General features: G+C 40.4%; 1 protein-coding gene across 1 annotated transcript in view; it reads left to right on the top strand.

Annotated features, from left to right (window-relative positions):
- DENND1B (DENN domain containing 1B) overlaps positions 1 to 22,969 on the top strand; it is a 338,838-nt gene that overhangs the window by 97,370 nt on the left and 218,499 nt on the right. The window contains exon 4 of the mRNA XM_053693753.1: positions 7,127 to 7,293. Coding sequence (XP_053549728.1) covers positions 7,127 to 7,293 — 167 coding nt within the window. The remainder of the gene's footprint in view (positions 1 to 7,126; positions 7,294 to 22,969) is intronic.

Here is a 22,969-nt window from a genome sequence, read left to right as displayed (position 1 = left end):
TGCACTGTATAATGATGTAGTATCTATACACTGATAATGAGCACACTGTACTGTATAATGATGTGAGTATCTATATACTGATAATGAGCACACTGCACTGTATAATGATGTGAGTATCTATATACTGATAATGAGCACACTGTACTGTATAAAGATGTGAGTATCTATATACTGATAATGAGCACACTGTATAATGATGTGAGTATCTATACACTGATAATGAGCACACTGTATAATGATGTGAGTATATATACACTGATAATGAGCATGCTGCACTGTATAATGATGTGAGTATCTATACACTGATAATGAGCATGCTGCACTGTATAATGATGTGAGTATCTATACACTGATAATGAGCACACTGTACTGTATAATGATGTGAGTATCTATACACTGATAATGAGCACACTGTACTGTATAATGATGTAAGTATCTATACACTGATAATGAGTACACTGTACTGTATAATGATGTGAGTATCTATACACTGATAATGAGCACACTGTACTGTATAATGATGTGAGTATCTATACACTGATAATGAGCACACTGTACTGTATAATGATGTAAGTATCTATACACTGATTGTGGCAAACCTAGCCACTTCTGGACTATAATGTAAGAAAGGTTGTCTATATGCTGTATTGTGTGCTATGTAGATGTGACAGACCCTTCTTTCAGGACTGAAGGAGTTAACTGTGTTTAGCTTTAAGAAGCTAATCTTCTAAATACAAGTTGCTGGCTCCAGCCATAATTTAGTTAGTGAGGAGAATTCCATTGTTTGATCACCTTCAGAGAGAAAACGCCTAAGTGATAAGAAGAGCCAAGAGTGTCTTGTGTTTAAAGTATTTAAACAATGTAATTCTATTGTTTCATAAAAGGGCGTCTTCCCCTTTTATCTAATGTACAATATTCTTTCAACCCCCCCATCTGGGGGGGGGGGGGGGGGGTCAGACCTGCATAAATACTAGGCATAGCCTTTTAATAAATGTCTTTTCTGTTTTAAACCTGAAAACTGGCTGGGTCGTGAGTTATTGACTCCCAAACTGTGTTTCGTCCGGTTATTGGGAGTATTTTAATATTGCTCACCGTTACAATTGGTGGCAAGCGACGGAATGAACCTTATCGCCCAGAAGAGCAACTACACAAGCCAGTAACCTCAGGAAGAGGGGGATTACTACAATACTGACTAAGATGGAAGGAGTACCAGGGACCGAAGTGAATGGAGATAGATTATTCTAAGCTAAAGAGACAAACGTTAAAGGAACTGCTAGAAGCCAGGGGAAAGATAGGCAGCAGCAAACCCAAGGCTATATTAATTGCTGAGCTGATGGAGGGAGACAGAGCTCGCAGCGCTACGCCTCCAGCAGCCATGGAGGAGACCCTATACCAGAGGGAAATGAGGACCAGGCTGGAATTTTTACCCCAACCTGTACCACGGGATATGCTATCCGTGGTAATGGCAGATGTGCAGGAGTACGTGATGGCACACAGTCCGCGGAATGCATCCTCCCAAGCAGAATCCATTTTGGACGCACTCAGCAACCCAGTAAGACCCAAAATCCCATACCATGCATTTAAAATGTTTTGTGAGGAGAAGGATGAGATCGATGGGTATTTACAGGATTTTGAGAGACTGTGCGAGTTACATGATTTGGAGCAGTCCGTATGGGTGCCGGTGCTAGCAGGCAAGCTGGCCGGTAGAGCAGCGGAAGCGTATCGCGCTGTACCCAGGGAGGACAGCAAGGATTACGCTAAAGTGAAGAGAGCGATCTTGGAAAGATATGCCATTACCCCAGAGGCATACCGGCGCAAGTTTAGAGGCCTGCGCAAGCCAGAAAGAGATTCACATGCAGAATGGGCCCACAAGCTGGATCAAGCATCTCAAGGGTGGATACAGGCCAGCCAAGCTACCACCATGGAAGAATTGCGACAACTGATGCTGTTGGAGCAATTCTTTAACGGCTTGTCCCCAGAAGCCCAAGAATGGGTGAGAGATCGAAAACCCCTCACCTTAACCGAAGCAGCCAGATTAGCAGACCAGCATTTTGATGCCAGGAGGCACCATGGACTACAGCCTAACACCCCCACAGAGGCACCTTTTCGCTCAGCCCCAGGGAATCCACCCCCCCCCTCACGATACAACGGACGGGCGAATATACAATGCCACACCTGCAAGCAGTGGGGACATATGGCACGTGAGTGCACCCAAAATCGGAGCAGACAAGCTTGGAACCAGGTCAGACAGAACCTGGCCCCAAGGGCGGCTGCTCACCATTACCACACGGAGCCAGCCGCTCATGAGTTGTTGAGCACCCAAGCCGAGGAACCCCTGGGAATTCTGCATGAGGTGATGTCGGTCCAGGGACTTCGGGATTCGGGAGCTACTTTAACCCTGATAGCTCCCCATTTGGTGCCGGATACAGCACCCACTGGCGGATCCGTGGCAGTACGAGGGGCAGGGGGAGCAGTATACCGATTGCCCACTGCTAGAGTGGAGTACAGACCCCCAGTCACCCCAGCAGCTGCCAGTTACCAACCCCCAGCGCACCGCTATACCACACGGCCTCCGGCCACGAACTACCCTCAGAGAGCCCGGTTCAATTCGCGGGGCTACTCACAACCTATTCGGTGCTTTGGATGTAAGCAACTAGGGCACAAAAGACCAGAGTGTCCCCTAAACGCAGCAAACCAAGCACAGTCCTGGAGAAGACCCGCCGGCGGAATCCCACATAATCCTCAGCCTGCGGCTCGCTACGTAGAGGCGCCAGAATGCTGGGGCAGCCTACATGAAGCCGACCCCGTGCAAGCTGCCCACCGGAATAACCGGCGACTGGTTAAAGTGAATGGGAAGGAGGTCAGTGGTCTACGGGATACTGGTGCTACCATGACCTTGCTTCAAGAGAACTTGGTGTCTGAGAAACAGCACACTGGAGACACTGTGGCTGTGAGGGTAGCAGGGGGCACTGTGTTCCGCCTACCTGTTGCCAGGGTACATTTGGATTGGGGAGTGGGCACTAGACCTGTGAATGTGGGGGTCAAGAAGGACTTACCTGCTGATGTTCTCCTTGGAAATGACTTGGCCCCCCTTGTTTCTGTCTATGCTCCCATGGGTCCCGCTGATATTAACCCTGTGACTACCCAAGCCCAGTCCCTTCGGGAAGAGGTACATTTTAACCGTGGTGGACTATGCCACTAGGTACCCCGAGGCCATTGCTCTCTCCAACATCCATGCAGAGACGGTAGCTGAAGCCCTATTTGGGGAGCTACAACCTAGTTTGGTTTACTTACAAGTTGCTGTTACCTTTTATATTTTAATCAGGGCCCTCAAAAAGTTGCAGCCGTACCTGTATGGACAACCTTTTTCCTTACTCACAGATCACAACCCGTTGGTGTGGCTGAACCGTGTGGCTGGGGACAATGCCAGGCTGCTGCGCTGGAGTTTGGCGCTGCAGCCCTTCGACTTTACCATCCATTACCGCCCAGGGAAACAAAACGGTAATGCCGACGGGTTGTCCAGACAAACTGAACTTGAAAAGTGATCTGTGAGTACTTCCCCGGACATCCCCAAGCCGATCCGTTGGGATCAGACTGTGTATGCCGGCTTGGTTCTGGGGGAGCATTGTGGCAAACCTAGCCACTTCTGGACTATAATGTAAGAAAGGTTGTCTATATGCTGTATTGTGTGCTATGTAGATGTGACAGACCCTTCTTTCAGGACTGAAGGAGTTAACTGTGTTTAGCTTTAAGAAGCTAATCTTCTAAATACAAGTTGCTGGCTCCAGCCATAATTTAGTTAGTGAGGAGAATTCCATTGTTTGATCACCTTCAGAGAGAAAACGCCTAAGTGATAAGAAGAGCCAAGAGTGTCTTGTGTTTAAAGTATTTAAACAATGTAATTCTATTGTTTCATAAAAGGGCGTCTTCCCCTTTTATCTAATGTACAATATTCTTTCAACCCCCCCATCTGGGGGGGGGGGGGGGGTCAGACCTGCATAAATACTAGGCATAGCCTTTTAATAAATGTCTTTTCTGTTTTAAACCTGAAAACTGGCTGGGTTGTGAATTGCTGATTCCCTATGCAGGACATTGTTCCCTGGTGTTAACCCTTGATATCCTGTTGGTACCGTTACACTGATAATGAGTACACTGTACTGTATAATGATGTGAGTATCTATACACTGATAATGAGCACACTGTACTGTATAATGATGTGAGTATCTATACACTGATAATGAGCACACTGTACTGTATAATGATGTGAGTATCTATACACTGATAATGAGCACACTGTACTGTATAATGATGTCAGTATCTATACACTGATAATGAGCACACTGTACTGTATAATGATGTAAGTATCTATACACTGATAATGAGCACACTGCACTGTATAATGATGTGAGTATCTATACACTGATAATGAGCACACTGTACTGTGTAATGATGTGAGTATCTATACACTGATAATGAGCACACTGTACTGTATAATGATGTGAGTATCTATACACTGATAATGAGCACACTGCACTGTATAATGATGTGAGTATCTATACACTGATAATGAGCACACTGTACTGTATAATGATGTGAGTATCTATACACTGATAATGAGCACACTGTACTGTATAATGATGTGAGTATCTATACACTGATAATGAGCACACTGTACTGTATAATGATGTGAGTATCTATACACTGATAATGAGCACACTGTACTGTAAATACACTGATAATGAGCACACTGTACTGTATAATGATGTGAGTATCTATACACTGATAATGAGCACACTGTACTGTATAATGATGTGAGTATCTATATACTGATAATGAGCACACTGTACTGTATAATGATGTGAGTATCTATACACTGATAATGAGCACACTGTATAATGATGTGAGTATCTATACACTGATAATGAGCACACTGTACTGTATAATGATGTGAGTATCTATACACTGATAATGAGCACACTGTACTGTATAATGATGTGAGTATCTATACACTGATAATGAGCACACTGTACTGTATAATGATGTGAGTATCTATATACTGATAATGAGCACACTGTACTGTATAATGATGTGAGTATCTATACACTGATAATGAGCAGACTGCACTGTATAATGATGTGAGTATCTATACACTGATAATGAGCAGACTGCACTGTATAATGATGTGAGTATCTATACACTGATAATGAGCACACTGTACTGTATAATGATGTGAGTATCTATACACTGATAATAAGCACACTGTACTGTATAATGATGTGAGTATCTATACACTGATAATGAGCACGCTGCACTGTATAATGATGTGAGTATCTATACACTGATAATGAGCACACTGTACTGTATAATGATGTGAGTATCTATACACTGATAATGAGCACATTGTACTGTATAATGATGTGAGTATCTATACACTGATAATGAGCACACTGCACTGTATAATGATGTGAGTATCTATACACTGATAATGAGCACACTGTATAATGATGTGAGTATCTATACACTGATAATGAGCACACTGCACTGTATAATGATGTGAGTATCTATACACTGATAATGAGCACATTGCACTGTATAATGATGTGAGTATCTATACACTGATAATGAGCACACCGTACTGTATAATGATGTGAGTATCTATACACTGATAATGAGCACACTGCACTGTATAATGATGTGAGTATCTATACACTGATAATGAGCACACTGTACTGTATAATGATGTGAGTATCTATACACTGATAATGAGCACGCTGTACTGTATAATGATGTGAGTATCTATACACTGATAATGAGCACACTGCACTGTATAATGATGTGAGTATCTATACACTGATAATGAGCACATTGCACTGTATAATGATGTGAGTATCTATACACTGATAATGAGCACACTGTACTGTATAATGATGTGAGTATCTATACACTGATAATGAGCACACTGCACTGTATAATGATGTGAGTATCTATACACTGATAATGAGCACACTGTATAATGATGTGAGTATCTATACACTGATAATGAGCATGCTGCACTGTATAATGATGTGAGTATCTATACACTGATAATGAGCACACTGCACTGTATAATGATGTGAGTATCTATACACTGATAATGAGCACACTGTACTGTATAATGATGTGAGTATCTATACACTGATAATGAGCACACTGCACTGTATAATGATGTGAGTATCTATACACTGATAATGAGCACACTGTACTGTATAATGATCTGAGTATCTGTACACTGATAATGAGCACACTGTACTGTATAATGATGTGAGTATCTATACACTGATAATGAGCACACTGCACTGTATAATGATGTGAGTATCTATACACTGATAATGAGCACACTGTACTGTATAATGATGTGAGTATCTATACACTGATAAGGAGCACACTGCACTGTATAATGATGTGAGTATCTATACACTGATAATGAGCACACTGTACTGTATAATGATGTGAGTATCTATACACTGATAATAAGCACACTGTACTGTATAATGATGTGAGTATCTATACACTGATAATGAGCACACTGTACTGTATAATGATGTGAGTATCTATACACTGATAATGAGCACACTGCACTGTATAATGATGTGAGTATCTATACACTGATAATGAGCACACTGTACTGTATAATGATGTGAGTATCTATACACTGATAATGAGCACACTGTACTCTATAATGATGTGAGTATCTATACACTGTATAATGAGCACACTGTACTGTATAATGATGTGAGTATCTATACACTGATAATGAGCACACTGTACTGTATAATGATGTGAGTATCTATACACTGATAATGAGCACACTGTACTGTATAATGATGTGAGTATCTATACACTGATAATGAGCACACTGTACTGTATAATGATGTGAGTATCTATACACTGATAATGAGCACACTGTACTGTATAATGATGTGAGTATCTATATACTGATAATGAGCACACTGTACTGTATAATGATGTGAGTATCTATACACTGATAATGAGCACACTGTACTGTATAATGATGTGAGTATCTATACACTGATAATGAGCACAGTGCACTGTATAATTATGTGAGTATCTATATATTGATAGTGAGCATGCTGCACTGTATAATTATGCTGAGTATCTATACTTTCCTTACAGGGTTACTCAGACGCAGATGGGGCAGCATTTCACCTTCGTTCTTACAGACATAGAGAGCAAGCAGAGGTTTGGTTTCTGCCGACTGACATCCGGGGGGAAAATCTGCCTTTGTATCCTAAGGTGAGTGTGAGAGACACGGCACAGAGCGCTCACCGGCACCACTAGACCTTGTACACACAAGCTTTTATTCACCAGTGAGCCAGATCTCTTCACTAGTGGAAAGAAGTGAGTGGAGCGATTTGCCTTAGTTGATTAATGAATCCAGACCAGTTCTCCCCTATATATAACCCAGCTCGCTTCTTGTCTCTCGCTTTCCGCTTTAGCCACTTGCCTGCCAGAGAGGTTTGCGACACGTAGCTACAGCCAGGGGGTTAATCTCACCTCTCTCTGGCATTTCCGTCAGACCATGAATGTTTCCAATTTATCATTTCTTTGTGCCCATGGCCCAGACAGGAGAAGGTGCTGCCCCCTCCAGACGTCTGTGCTTGAGGAAAGGCGACCTCCCCTGCTCCTTCAGATGTGCGCAGGAAGGGTAATGGCTCACCTGCCACTTCCTACACCAGCCACTTCCTCTCCGCCACTTAACCTCTGATTTCTTTAAGTTAATCAGTGACTCCCGCAGGGCCAGTAAGGGCCAAACTGCAAATAACTAGCAGGCTTTAAATGGTGTCTAATGAGCTTGGTGCAGTGGTTTAGTCCTAGCTACACAGACGTGCAATATACACAGGTATGGGCTATATACACATGTATTATACACAGGCATGGGCTATATACACATGTATTATACACAGGTATGGGCTATATACACATGTATTATACACAGGCATGGGCTATATACACATGTATTATACACAGGTATGGGCTATATACACATGTATTATACACAGGCATGGGCTATATACACATGTATTATACACAGGTATGGGCTATATACACATGTATTATACACAGGTATGGGCTATATACACATGTATTATACACAGGTATGGGCTATATACACATGTATTATACACAGGTATGGGCTATATACACATGTATTATACACAGGCATGCACCGTATACACATGTATTATACACAGGTATGGGCTATATACACATGTATTATACACAGGTATGGGCTATATACACATGTATTATACACAGGCATGGGCTATATACACATGTATTATACACAGGTATGGGCTATATACACATGTATTATACACAGGTATGGGCTATATACACATGTATTATACACAGGTATGGGCTATATACACATGTATTATACACAGGTATGGGCTATATACACATGTATTATACACAGGTATGGGCTATATACACATGTATTATACACAGGCATGCACCATATACACATGTATTATACACAGACATGGGCTATATACACATGTATTATACACAGGTATGGGCTATATACACATGTATTATACACAGGTATGGGCTATATACACATGTATTATACACAGGTATGGGCTATATACACATGTATTATACACAGGTATGGGCTATATACACATGTATTATACACAGGTATGGGCTATATACACATGTATTATACACAGGTATGGGCTATATACACATGTATTATACACAGGTATGGGCTATATACACATGTATTATACACAGGTATGGGCTATATACACATGTATTATACACAGGTATGGGCTATATACACATGTATTATACACAGGTATGGGCTATGTACACATGTATTATACACAGGTATGGGCTATATACACATGTATTATACACAGGTATGGGCTATATATACATGTATTATACACAGGTATGTGCTATATACACATGTATTATACACAGGTATGGGCTATATACACATGTATTATACACAGGTATGGGCTATATACACATGTATTATACACAGGAATGGGCTATATACACATGTATTATACACAGGCATGGGCTATATATACATGTATTATACACAGGCATGCAATATACACATGTATTATACACAGGCATGCACTGTATACACATGTATTATACACAGGTATGCACCGTATACACATGTATTATACACAGGTATGGGCTATATACACATGTATTATACACAGGCATGCAATATACACATGTATTATACACAGGCATGCAATATACACAGGCATGCAATATACACATGTATTATACACAGGTATGGGCTATATACACAGGTATGCACTGTATACACATGAATTATACACAGGTATGCGCTGTATACAAATGTATTATACACAGGAATGGGCTATATACACATGTATTATACACAGGTATGGGCTATATACACATGTATTATACACAGTCATGCACTGTATACACATGTATTATACACAGGCATGCACTATATACACATGTATTATACACAGGCATGCACTGTATACACATGTATTATACACAGGCATGGGCTATATACACATGTATTATACACAGGCATGGGCTATATACACATGTATTATACACAGGCATGGGCTATATACACATGTATTATACACAGGCATGCACTGTATACACATGTATTATACACAGGCATGGGCTATATACACATGTATTATACACAGTCATGCACCGTATACACATGTATTATACACAGGCATGTACCTATACACATGTATTATACACAGGCATGCACCGTATACACATGTATTATACACAGGCATGGGCTATATACACATGTATTATACACAGGCATGCACTGTATACACATGTATTATACACAAGCATGGGCTATATACACATGTATTATACACAGGTATGGGCTATATACGCATGTATTATACACAGGCATGGGCTATATACACATGTATTATACACAGGCATGGGCTATATACACATGTATTATACACAGGCATGCACTGTATACACATGTATTATACACAAGCATGGGCTATATACACATGTATTATACACAGGTATGGGCTATATACACATGTATTATACACAGGTATGGGCTATATACACATGTATTATACACAGGCATGCACCGTATACACATGTATTATACACAGACATGGGCTATATACACATGTATTATACACAGGTATGGGCTATATACACATGTATTATACACAGGCATGCACTGTATACACATGTATTATACACAGGTATGGGCTATATACACATGTATTATACACAGGCATGGGCTATATACACATGTATTATACACAGGCATGGGCTATATACACATGTATTATACACAGGTATGGGCTATATACACATGTATTATACACAGGTATGGGCTATATACACATGTATTATACACAGGTATGGGCTATATACACATGTATTATACACAGGTATGGGCTATATACACATGTATTATACACAGGTATGGGCTATATACACATGTATTATACACAGGTATGGGCTATATACACATGTATTATACACAGGTATGGGCTATATACACATGTATTATACACAGGTATGGGCTATATACACATGTATTATACACAGGTATGGGCTATATACACATGTATTATACACAGGTATGGGCTATATACACATGTATTATACACAGGTATGGGCTATATACACATGTATTATACACAGGTATGGGCTATATACACATGTATTATACACAGGTATGGGCTATATATACATGTATTATACACAGGTATGTGCTATATACACATGTATTATACACAGGTATGGGCTATATACACATGTATTATACACAGGTATGGGCTATATACACATGTATTATACACAGGAATGGGCTATATACACATGTATTATACACAGGCATGGGCTATATACACATGTATTATACACAGGCATGCAATATACACATGTATTATACACAGGCATGCACTGTATACACATGTATTATACACAGGTATGCACCGTATACACATGTATTATACACAGGTATGGGCTATATACACATGTATTATACACAGGTATGCACCGTATACACATGTATTATACACAGGTATGGGCTATATACACATGTATTATACACAGGCATGCAATATACACATGTATTATACACAGGCATGCAATATACACAGGCATGCAATATACACATGTATTATACACAGGCATGCAATATACACAGGCATGCAATATACACATGTATTATACACAGGTATGGGCTATATACACAGGTATGCACTGTATACACATGAATTATACACAGGTATGCGCTGTATACAAATGTATTATACACAGGAATGGGCTATATACACATGTATTATACACAGGTATGGGCTATATACACATGTATTATACACAGGCATGCACTATATACACATGTATTATACACAGGCATGCACTGTATACACATGTATTATACACAGGCATGGGCTATATACACATGTATTATACACAGGCATGGGCTATATACACATGTATTATACACAGGCATGGGCTATATACACATGTATTATACACAGGCATGCACTGTATACACATGTATTATACACAGGCATGGGCTATATACACATGTATTATACACAGGCATGGGCTATATACACATGTATTATACACAGGCATGGGCTATATACACATGTATTATACACAGGCATGCACTGTATACACATGTATTATACACAAGCATGGGCTATATACACATGTATTATACACAGGCATGGGCTATATACACATGTATTATACACAGGCATGGGCTATATACACATGTATTATACACAGGCATGGGCTATATACACATGTATTATACACAGGCATGCACTGTATACACATGTATTATACACAAGCATGGGCTATATACACATGTATTATACACAGGCATGCACTGTATACACATGTATTATACACAGGCATGGGCTATATACACATGTATTATACACAGGCATGGGCTATATACACATGTATTATACACAGGCATGCACTGTATACACATGTATTATACACAGGCATGCACTGTATACACATGTATTATACACAGGCATGCACTGTATACACATGTATTATACACAGGCATGCACCGTATACACATGTATTATACACAGGCATGGGCTATATACACATGTATTATACACAGGCATGGGCTATATACACATGTATTATACACAGGTATGGGCTATATACACATGTATTATACACACGCATGGGCTATATACGCATGTATTATACACAGGCATGGGCTATATACACATGTATTATACACAGGCATGCACTGTATACACATGTATTATACACAGACATGGGCTATATACACATGTATTATACACAGGCATGGGCTATATACACATGTATTATACACAGGCATGCACTGTATACACATGTATTATACACAGGCATGGGCTATATACACATGTATTATACACAGGCATGGGCTATATACACATGTATTATACACAGGCATGCACTGTATACACATGTATTATACACAGGCATGGGCTATATACACATGTATTATACACAGGTATGGGCTATATACACATGTATTATACACAGGTATGGGCTATATACACATGTATTATACACAGGCATGCACTGTATACACATGTATTATACACAGGCATGGGCTATATACACATGTATTATACACAGGCATGGGCTATATAGACATGTATTATACACAGGTATGGGCTATATACACATGTATTATACACAGGCATGGGCTATATACACATGTATTATACACAGGCATGGGCTATATACACATGTATTATACACAGGCATGGGCTATATACACATGTATTATACACAGGCATGGGCTATATACACATGTATTATACACAGGCATGGGCTATATACACATGTATTATACACAGGCATGGGCTATATACACATGTATTATACACAGGCATGGGCTATATACACATGTATTATACACAGGTATGGGCTATATACACATGTATTATACACAGGTATGGGCTATATACACATGTATTATACACAGGTATGGGCTATATATACATGTATTATACACAGGCATGGGCTATATACACATGTATTATACACAGGTATGGGCTATATACACATGTATTATACACAGGTATGGGCTATATACACATGTATTATACACAGGCATGCACCGTATACACATGTATTATACACAGGTATGGGCTATATACACATGTATTATACACAGGTATGGGCTATATACACATGTATTATACACAGGCATGGGCTATATACACATGTATTATACACAGGCATGCACCGTATACACATGTATTATACACAGGCATGGGCTATATACACATGTATTATACACAGGCATGCACTGTATACACATGTATTATACACAGGCATGCATTGTATACACATGTATTATACACAGGCATGCACTGTATACACATGTATTATACACAGATTTGCACCGTATACACATGTATTATACACAGGTATGCACCGTATACACATGTATTATACACAGGTATGGGCTATATACACATGTATTATACACAGACATGGGCTATATACACATGTATTATACACAGGCATGCACCGTATACACATGTATTATACACAGGTATGGGCTATATACACATGTATTATACACAGGTATGGGCTATATACACATGTATTATACACAGGTATGGGCTATATACACATGTATTATACACAGGTATGGGCTATATACACATGTATTATACACAGGTATGGGCTATATACACATGTATTATACACAGGCATGGGCTATATACACATGTATTATACACAGGTATGGGCTATATACACATGTATTATACACAGGTATGGGCTATATACACATGTATTATACACAGGTATGGGCTATATACACATGTATTATACACAGGCATGCACCGTATACACATGTATTATACACAGGTATGGGCTATATACACATGTATTATACACAGGCATGGGCTATATACACATGTATTATACACAGGTATGGGCTATATACACATGTATTATACACAGGTATGGGCTATATACACATGTATTATACACAGGTATGGGCTATATACACATGTATTATACACAGGTATGGGCTATATACACATGTATTATACACAGGTATGGGCTATATACACATGTATTATACACAGGCATGGGCTATATACACATGTATTATACACAGGTATGGGCTATATATACATGTATTATACACAGGTATGGGCTATATACACATGTATTATACACAGGTATGGGCTATATACACATGTATTATACACAGGTATGGGCTATATATACATGTATTATACACAGGCATGGGCTATATACACATGTATTATACACAGGCATGGGCTATATACACATGTATTATACACAGGCATGCACTATATACACATGTATTATACACAGGCATGCACCGTATACACATGTATTATACACAGGAATGGGCTATATACGCATGTATTATACACAGGCATGGGCTATATACACATGTATTATACACAGGTATGGGCTATATACACATGTATTATACACAGGCATGCACTATATACACATGTATTATACACAGGCATGCACCGTATACACATGTATTATACACAGGCATGGGCTATATACACATGTATTATACACAGGCATGCACCGTATACACATGTATTATACACAGGCATGGGCTATATACACATGTATTATACACAGGCATGGGCTATATACACATGTATTATACACAGGAATGGGCTATATACGCATGTATTATACACAGGAATGGGCTATATACACATGTATTATACACAGGCATGGGCTATATACACATGTATTATACACAGGAATGGGCTATATACGCATGTATTATACACAGGCATGGGCTATATACACATGTATTATACACAGGTATGGGCTATATACACATGTATTATACACAGGTATGGGCTATATACACATGTATTGTAACGGTACCAACCGGATACCAAGGGTTAACACCAGGGAACAATGTCCTGCATAGGGAATCAGCAATTCACAACCCAGCCAGTTTTCAGGTTTTAAACAGAATAACACTTTATTTGAAGGCAGCATACAGATTTATACAGGTTTTTGACCCCCCCCCCCCCCAGATGGGGGTTGAAAGAATGTTGTACATTAGATAAAAGGGAGAAGCGCCCTTGACATGATACAATAGGATTATATTACTTAAACACTTCAACCACAGGACACTCTTGACTCTCCTTATCACTTAGGCGTTTCTCTCTGGGGGTGATCAAACAATAGAATGCTAAGCATTAATTAGATTGTAGCTGGAGCCAGCCACTTGTGGTTAGAAAATAAAGTTAACACTTTCAGTCCTGACCGAAGGGTCTGTCACAGACAACCTTTCTTACGTTATAGTCCAGAAGTGGCTAGGTTTGCCACAATGCTCCCCCAGAACCAAGCCGGCATACACAGTCTGATCCCAACGGATCGGCTTGGGGATGTCCGGGGCAACAACTTTCGGCTCAAGTAAGCTACGGGGTGTTCTCCGCCATCTGCTCCAACTTGGCTCAGTACTGCCCCCACCCCAAACATGGAAGCGTCTCTTCCCGGAGGGACTGGGCTTGGGTAGTCACAGGGTTAACATTAGCGGGATCCATGGGAGCATAGGCAGAAACAAGGGGGGCCAAGTCATTTCCAAGGAGAACATCAGCAGGTAAGTCCTTCTTGACCCCCACATTCACAAGTCTAGCGCCCACTCCCCAATCCAAATGTACCCTGGCAACAGGTAGGCGGAACACAGTGCCCCCTGCTACCCTCACAGCCACAGTGTCTCCAGTGTGCTGTTTCTCAGGCACCAAGTTCTCTTGAAGCAAGGTCATGGTAGCACCAGTATCCCGTAGACAACTGACCTCCTTCCCATTCACTTTAACCCGTTGCCGGTTATTCCGGTGGGCAGCTTGCACGGGGTCTGCTTCATGTAGGCTGCCCCAGCATTCTGGCGCCTCTACGTAGCGGGCCACAGGCTGAGGATTATGTGGGATTCCGCCAGCGGGTCTTCTCCAGGACTGTGCTTGATTCGCTGCATTTAGGGGACACTCTGGTCTTTTGTGCCCTAGTTGCTTACATCCAAAGCACCGAATAGGTTGTGAGTAGCCCCGCGAATTGAACCGGGCTCTCTGAGGGTAGTTCGTGGCCGGAGGCCGTGTGGTATAGCGGTGCGCCGGGGGTTGGTAACTGGCAGCTGCTGGGGTGACTGGGGGTCTGTACTCCACTCTAGCAGTGGGCAATCGGTATACTGCTCCCCCTGCCCCTCGTACTGCCACGGATCCGCCAGTGGGTGCTGTATCCGGCACCAAATGGGGAGCTATCAGGGTTAAAGTAGCTCCCGAATCCCGAAGTCCCTGGACCGACATCACCTCATGCAGAATTCCCAGGGGTTCCTCGGCTTGGGTGCTCAACACCTCATGAGCGGCTGGCTCCGTTTGGTAATGGTGAGCAGCCGCCCTTGGGGCCAGGTTCTGTCTGACCTGGTTCCAAGCTTCAAGGTGTAAGTGAGATAAGTAGAGCGCTGGAAACAGTGATTCCAAACACCTCACAGTAAATAAGTCCTTCAGACTAATTTTGTGTTATACAAAAAAGAGGGGTGGGGCGTGAGGGCGCTAGTGAAAGCTTAAGAAATCTAAATGGTGAATATTTAACACAGTATGTGTCTATGTATTCAGTGTCTGCTCAAATAATTGCTTTAAATATATAAAACTAAAATTTCAGTGTTTGTTTATATAAATGCTGTGTAATAGTTTGTGTATTTTATAACGTTTTAGGATATATTATGACCATATATCATAATTTATAATAATTTAAATAAAGTGCACTGTGTGACAAATTTTCTGCAACCAAAAAATTCTTTGATTTTTAATATACACTGCTATATAGAATCAATATTTCTCTTGAAAATTTCATACGTTTTAAACTTGGTTTTAACTTACAAATTCTAAGTATACCGATGTTCAAATATATATCTTCATTCAAATACTATATAGGTATTTCTCTTTTGTACAAATATATGCCAAAAGAACAACAAAAGAGGAGATTAAATGTTAATAAAAGTTATTTATTATAACAATATAAAAATCGAATTAAATAAAAGGGACGTCTCCCCAAAATTAAAAAATTAAAATAAAAACAGTATCTGTTAGCAGTAGATTCTGAATTCCTAATAATTTCTGCAACTCTATATAAACAAGGGAGTCTTTGCAATCAGGTTTCTAAGGATTTCCCATTGCCGTATTTTCTTAACAGAAATGTTTCTTATTATGGCAATTTAAAGTTGTACAAAGTCAGTAAGGTTTTGCAGTATGCAGTCCCAGACTTAGCGGTTCAAAGTGAGGTTAGATGAATATTGGACCGACATCACCTCATGCAGAATTCCCAGGGGTTCCTCGGCTTGGGTGCTCAACACCTCATGAGTGGCTGGCTCCGTTTGGTAATGGTGAGCAGCCGCCCTTGGGGCCCGGTTCTGTCTGACCTGGTTCCAAGCTTGTCTGCTCCGATTTTGGGTGCACTCACGTGCCATATGTCCCCACTGCTTGCAGGTGTGGCATTGTATATTAGCCCGTCCGTTGTTAGGCTGTAGTCCATGGTGCCTCCTGGCATCAAAATGCTGGTCTGCTAATCTGGCTGCTTCGGTTAAGGTGAGGGGTTTTCGATCTCTCACCCATTCTTGGGCTTCTGGGGACAAGCCGTTAAAGAATTGCTCCAACAGCATCAGTTGTCGCAATTCTTCCATGGTGGTAGCTTGGCTGGCCTGTATCCACCCCTGAGATGCTTGATCCAGCTTGTGGGCCCACTCTGCATGGGAATCTCTTTCTGGCTTGCGCAGGCCTCTAAACTTGCGCCGGTATGCCTCTGAGGTAATGGCATATCTTTCCAAGATCGCTCTCTTCACTTTAGCGTAATCCTTGCTGTCCTCCCTGGGTACAGCGCGATACGCTTCCGCTGCCCTACCGGCTAGCTTGCCTGCTAGCACCGGCACCCATACGGACTGCTCCAAATCATGTAACTCGCACAGTCTCTCAAAATCCTGTAAATACCCATCAATCTCATCCTTCTCCTCACAAAACATTTTAAATGCATGGTATGGGATTTTGGGTCTTACTGGGTTGCTGAGTGCGTCCAAAATGGATTCTGCTCGGGAGGATGCATTCCGCGGACTGTGTGCCATCACGTACTCCTGCACATCTGCCATTACCACGGATAGCATATCCCGTGGTACAGGTTGGGGTAAAAATTCCAGCCTGGTCCTCATTTCCCTCTGGTATAGGGTCTCCTCCATGGCTGCTGGAGGCGTAGCGCTGCGAGCTCTGTCTCCCTCCATCAGCTCAGCAATTAATATAGCCTTGGGTTTGCTGCTGCCTATCTTTCCCCTGGCTTCTAGCAGTTCCTTTTACGTTTGTCTCTTTAGCTTAGAATAATCCATCTCCATTCACTTCGGTCCCTGGTACTCCTTCCATCTTAGTCAGTATTGTAGTAATCCCCCTCTTCCTGAGGTTACTGGCTTGTGTAGTTGCTCTTCTGGGCGATAAGGTTCATTCCGTCGCTTGCCACCAATTGTAACGGTACCAACCGGATACCAAGGGTTAACACCAGGGAACAATGTCCTGCATAGGGAATCAGCAATTCACAACCCAGCCAGTTTTCAGGTTTTAAACAGAATAACACTTTATTTGAAGGCAGCATACAGATTTATACAGGTTTTTGACCCCCCCCCCCCCCAGATGGGGGTTGAAAGAATGTTGTACATTAGATAAAAGGGAGAAGCGCCCTTGACATGATACAATAGGATTATATTACTTAAACACTTCAACCACAGGACACTCTTGACTCTCCTTATCACTTAGGCGTTTCTCTCTGGGGGTGATCAAACAATAGAATGCTAAGCATTAATTAGATTGTAGCTGGAGCCAGCCACTTGTGGTTAGAAAATAAAGTTAACACTTTCAGTCCTGACCGAAGGGTCTGTCACAGACAACCTTTCTTACGTTATAGTCCAGAAGTGGCTAGGTTTGCCACATGTATTATACACAGGCATGCACTGTATACACATGAATTATACACAGACATGGGCTATATACACATGTATTATACACAGGCATGCACTGTATACACATGTATTATACACAGACATGGGCTATATACACATGTATTATACACAGGCATGCACCGTATACACATGTATTATACACAGACATGGGCTATATACACATGTATTATACACAGGCATGCACTATATACACATGTATTATACACATGCATGTACCTATACACATGTATTATACACAGGCATGCACCGTATCACCGTATACACATGTATTATACACAGGCATGCACCGTATCACCGTATACACATGTATTATACACAGGCATGCACCGTATCACCGTATACACATGTATTATACACAGGCATGCACCGTATCACCGTATACACATGTATTATACACAGGCATGCACCGTATCACCGTATACACATGTATTATACACAGGCATGCACCGTATCACCGTATACACATGTATTATACACAGGCATGCACCGTATCACCGTATACACATGTATTATACACAGGCATGCACCTTATCACCGTATACACATGTATTATACACAGGCATGCACCGTATCACCGTATCACCGTATACACATGTATTATACACAGGCATGCACCGTATCACCGTATACACATGTATTATACACAGGAATGTACCTATACACATGTATTATACACAGGCATGCACTGTATACACATGTATTATACACAGGAATGGGCTATATACACATGTATTATACACAGGCATGCACTGTATACACATGTATTATACACAGGAATGGGCTATATACACATGTATTATACACAGGTATGGGCTATATACACATGTATTATACACAGGAATGGGCTATATACACATGTATTATACACAGGCATGCACTGTATACACATGTATTATACACAGGAATGGGCTATATACACATGTATTATACACAGGTATGGGCTATATACACATGTATTATACACAGGAATGGGCTATATACACATGTATTATACACAGGCATGGGCTATATACACATGTATTATACACAGGTATGGGCTATATACACATGTATTATACACAGGTATGGGCTATATACACATGTATTATACACAGGTATGGGCTATATACACATGTATTATACACAAGCATGGGCTATATACACATGTATTATACACAGGAATGGGCTATATACACATGTATTATACACAGGCATGCACTGTATACACATGTATTATACACAGGCATGCACTGTATACACATGTATTATACACAGGCATGGGCTATATACGCATGTATTATACACAGGCATGGGCTATATACGCATGTATTATACACAGGCATGCACTGTATACACATGTATTATACACAGGCATGCACTGTATACACATGTATTATACACAGGCATGCACAGTATCACCGTATCACCGTATACACATGTATTATACACAGGCATGCACCGTATCACCGTATACACATGTATTATACACAGGCATGCACCGTATCACCATATACACATGTATTATACACAGGCATGCACCGTATCACCATATACACATGTATTATACACAGGCATGCACCGTATCACTGTATCCACATGTATTATACACAGGCATGCACCGTATCACCGTATCCACATGTATTATACACAGGCATGCACCGTATCACCGTATACACATGTATTATACACAGGCATGCACCGTATCACCGTATACACATGTATTATACACAGGCATGCACCGTATCACTGTATCACCGTATACACATGTATTATACACAGGCATGCACCGTATCACCGTATACACATGTATTATACACAGGCATGCACCGTATCACCGTGTACACATGTATTATACACAGGCATGCACCGTATCACTGTATCACCGTATACACATGTATTATACACAGGCATGCACCGTATCACCGTATACACGTGTATTATACACAGGAATGTACCTATACACATGTATTATACACAGGCATGCACTGTATACACATGTATTATACACAGGAATGGGCTATATACACATGTATTATACACAGGTATGGGCTATATACGCATGTATTATACACAGGCATGGGCTATATACACATGTATTATACACAGGCATGCACTGTATACACATGTATTATACACAGGCATGGGCTATATACGCATGTATTATACACAGGCATGGGCTATATACGCATGTATTATACACAGGCATGGGCTATATACACATGTATTATACACAGGCATGGGCTATATACACATGTATTATACACAGGTATGCACCGTATACACATGTATTATACACAGGCATGCACTGTATACACATGTATTATACACAGACATGGGCTATATACACATGTATTATACACAGGCATGCACCGTATACACATGTATTATACACAGGCATGCACTATATACACATGTATTATACTCAGGTATGGGCTATATACACATGTATTATACACAGGCATGTACCTATACACATGTATTATACACAGGAATGTACCTATACACATGTATTATACACAGGCATGCACTGTATACACATGTATTATACACAGGAATGGGCTATATACACATGTATTATACACAGGTATGGGCTATATACACATGTATTATACACAGGCATGCACTGTATACACATGTATTATACACAGGCATGGGCTATATACACATGTATTATACACAGGCATGGGCTATATACTCATGTATTATACACAGGCATGGGCTATATACACATGTATTATACACAGGTATGCACTGTATACACATGTATTATACACAGGTATGGGCTATATACACATGTATTATACACAGGTATGGGCTATATACACATGTATTATACACAGGCATGGGCTATATACACATGTATTATACACAGGTATGCACTGTATACACATGTATTATACACAGGCATGCACCGTATCACCGTATACACATGTATTATACACAGGCATGGGCTATATACACATGTATTATACACAGGTATGCACTGTATACACATGTATTATACACAGACATGCACTATATACACATGTATTATACACAGGTATGGGCTATATACACATGTATTATACACAGGTATGGGCTATATACACATGTATTATACACAGGTATGGGCTATATACACATGTATTATACACAGGTATGGGCTATATACACATGTATTATACACAGGTATGGGCTATATACACATGTATTATACACAGGTGTGGGCTATATACACATGTATTATACACAGGTATGGGCTATATACACATGTATTATACACAGGCATGGGCTATATACACATGTATTATACACAGGTATGGGCTATATACACATGTATTATACACAGGTATGGGCTATATATACATGTATTATACACAGGTATGGGCTATATACACATGTATTATACACAGGTATGGGCTATATACACATGTATTATACACAGGTATGGGCTATATATACATGTATTATACACAGGTATGGGCTATATACACATGTATTATACACAGGTATGGGCTATATACACATGTATTATACACAGGTATGGGCTATATACACATGTATTATACACAGGTATGGGCTATATACACATGTATTATACACAGGTATGGGCTATATACACATGTATTATACACAGGTATGGGCTATATACACATGTATTATACACAGGTATGGGCTATATATACATGTATTATACACAGTTATGGGCTATATACACATGTATTATACACAGGTATGGGCTATATACACATGTATTATACACAGGTATGGGCTATATACACATGTATTATACACAGGTATGGGCTATATACACATGTATTATACACAGGCATGGGCTATATACACATGTATTATACACAGGCATGCACCGTATACACATGTATTATACACAGGCATGCACCGTATACACATGTATTATACACAGGCATGGGCTATATACACATGTAT

Source organism: Bombina bombina, chromosome 10 (assembly GCF_027579735.1).
Source record: "Bombina bombina isolate aBomBom1 chromosome 10, aBomBom1.pri, whole genome shotgun sequence".
In the NCBI taxonomy this organism is placed as follows: domain Eukaryota; kingdom Metazoa; phylum Chordata; class Amphibia; order Anura; family Bombinatoridae; genus Bombina; species Bombina bombina.
The sequence above is the reverse complement of the archived record's forward strand: the minus strand, read 5'-3'. Positions and strand labels throughout refer to the sequence as shown.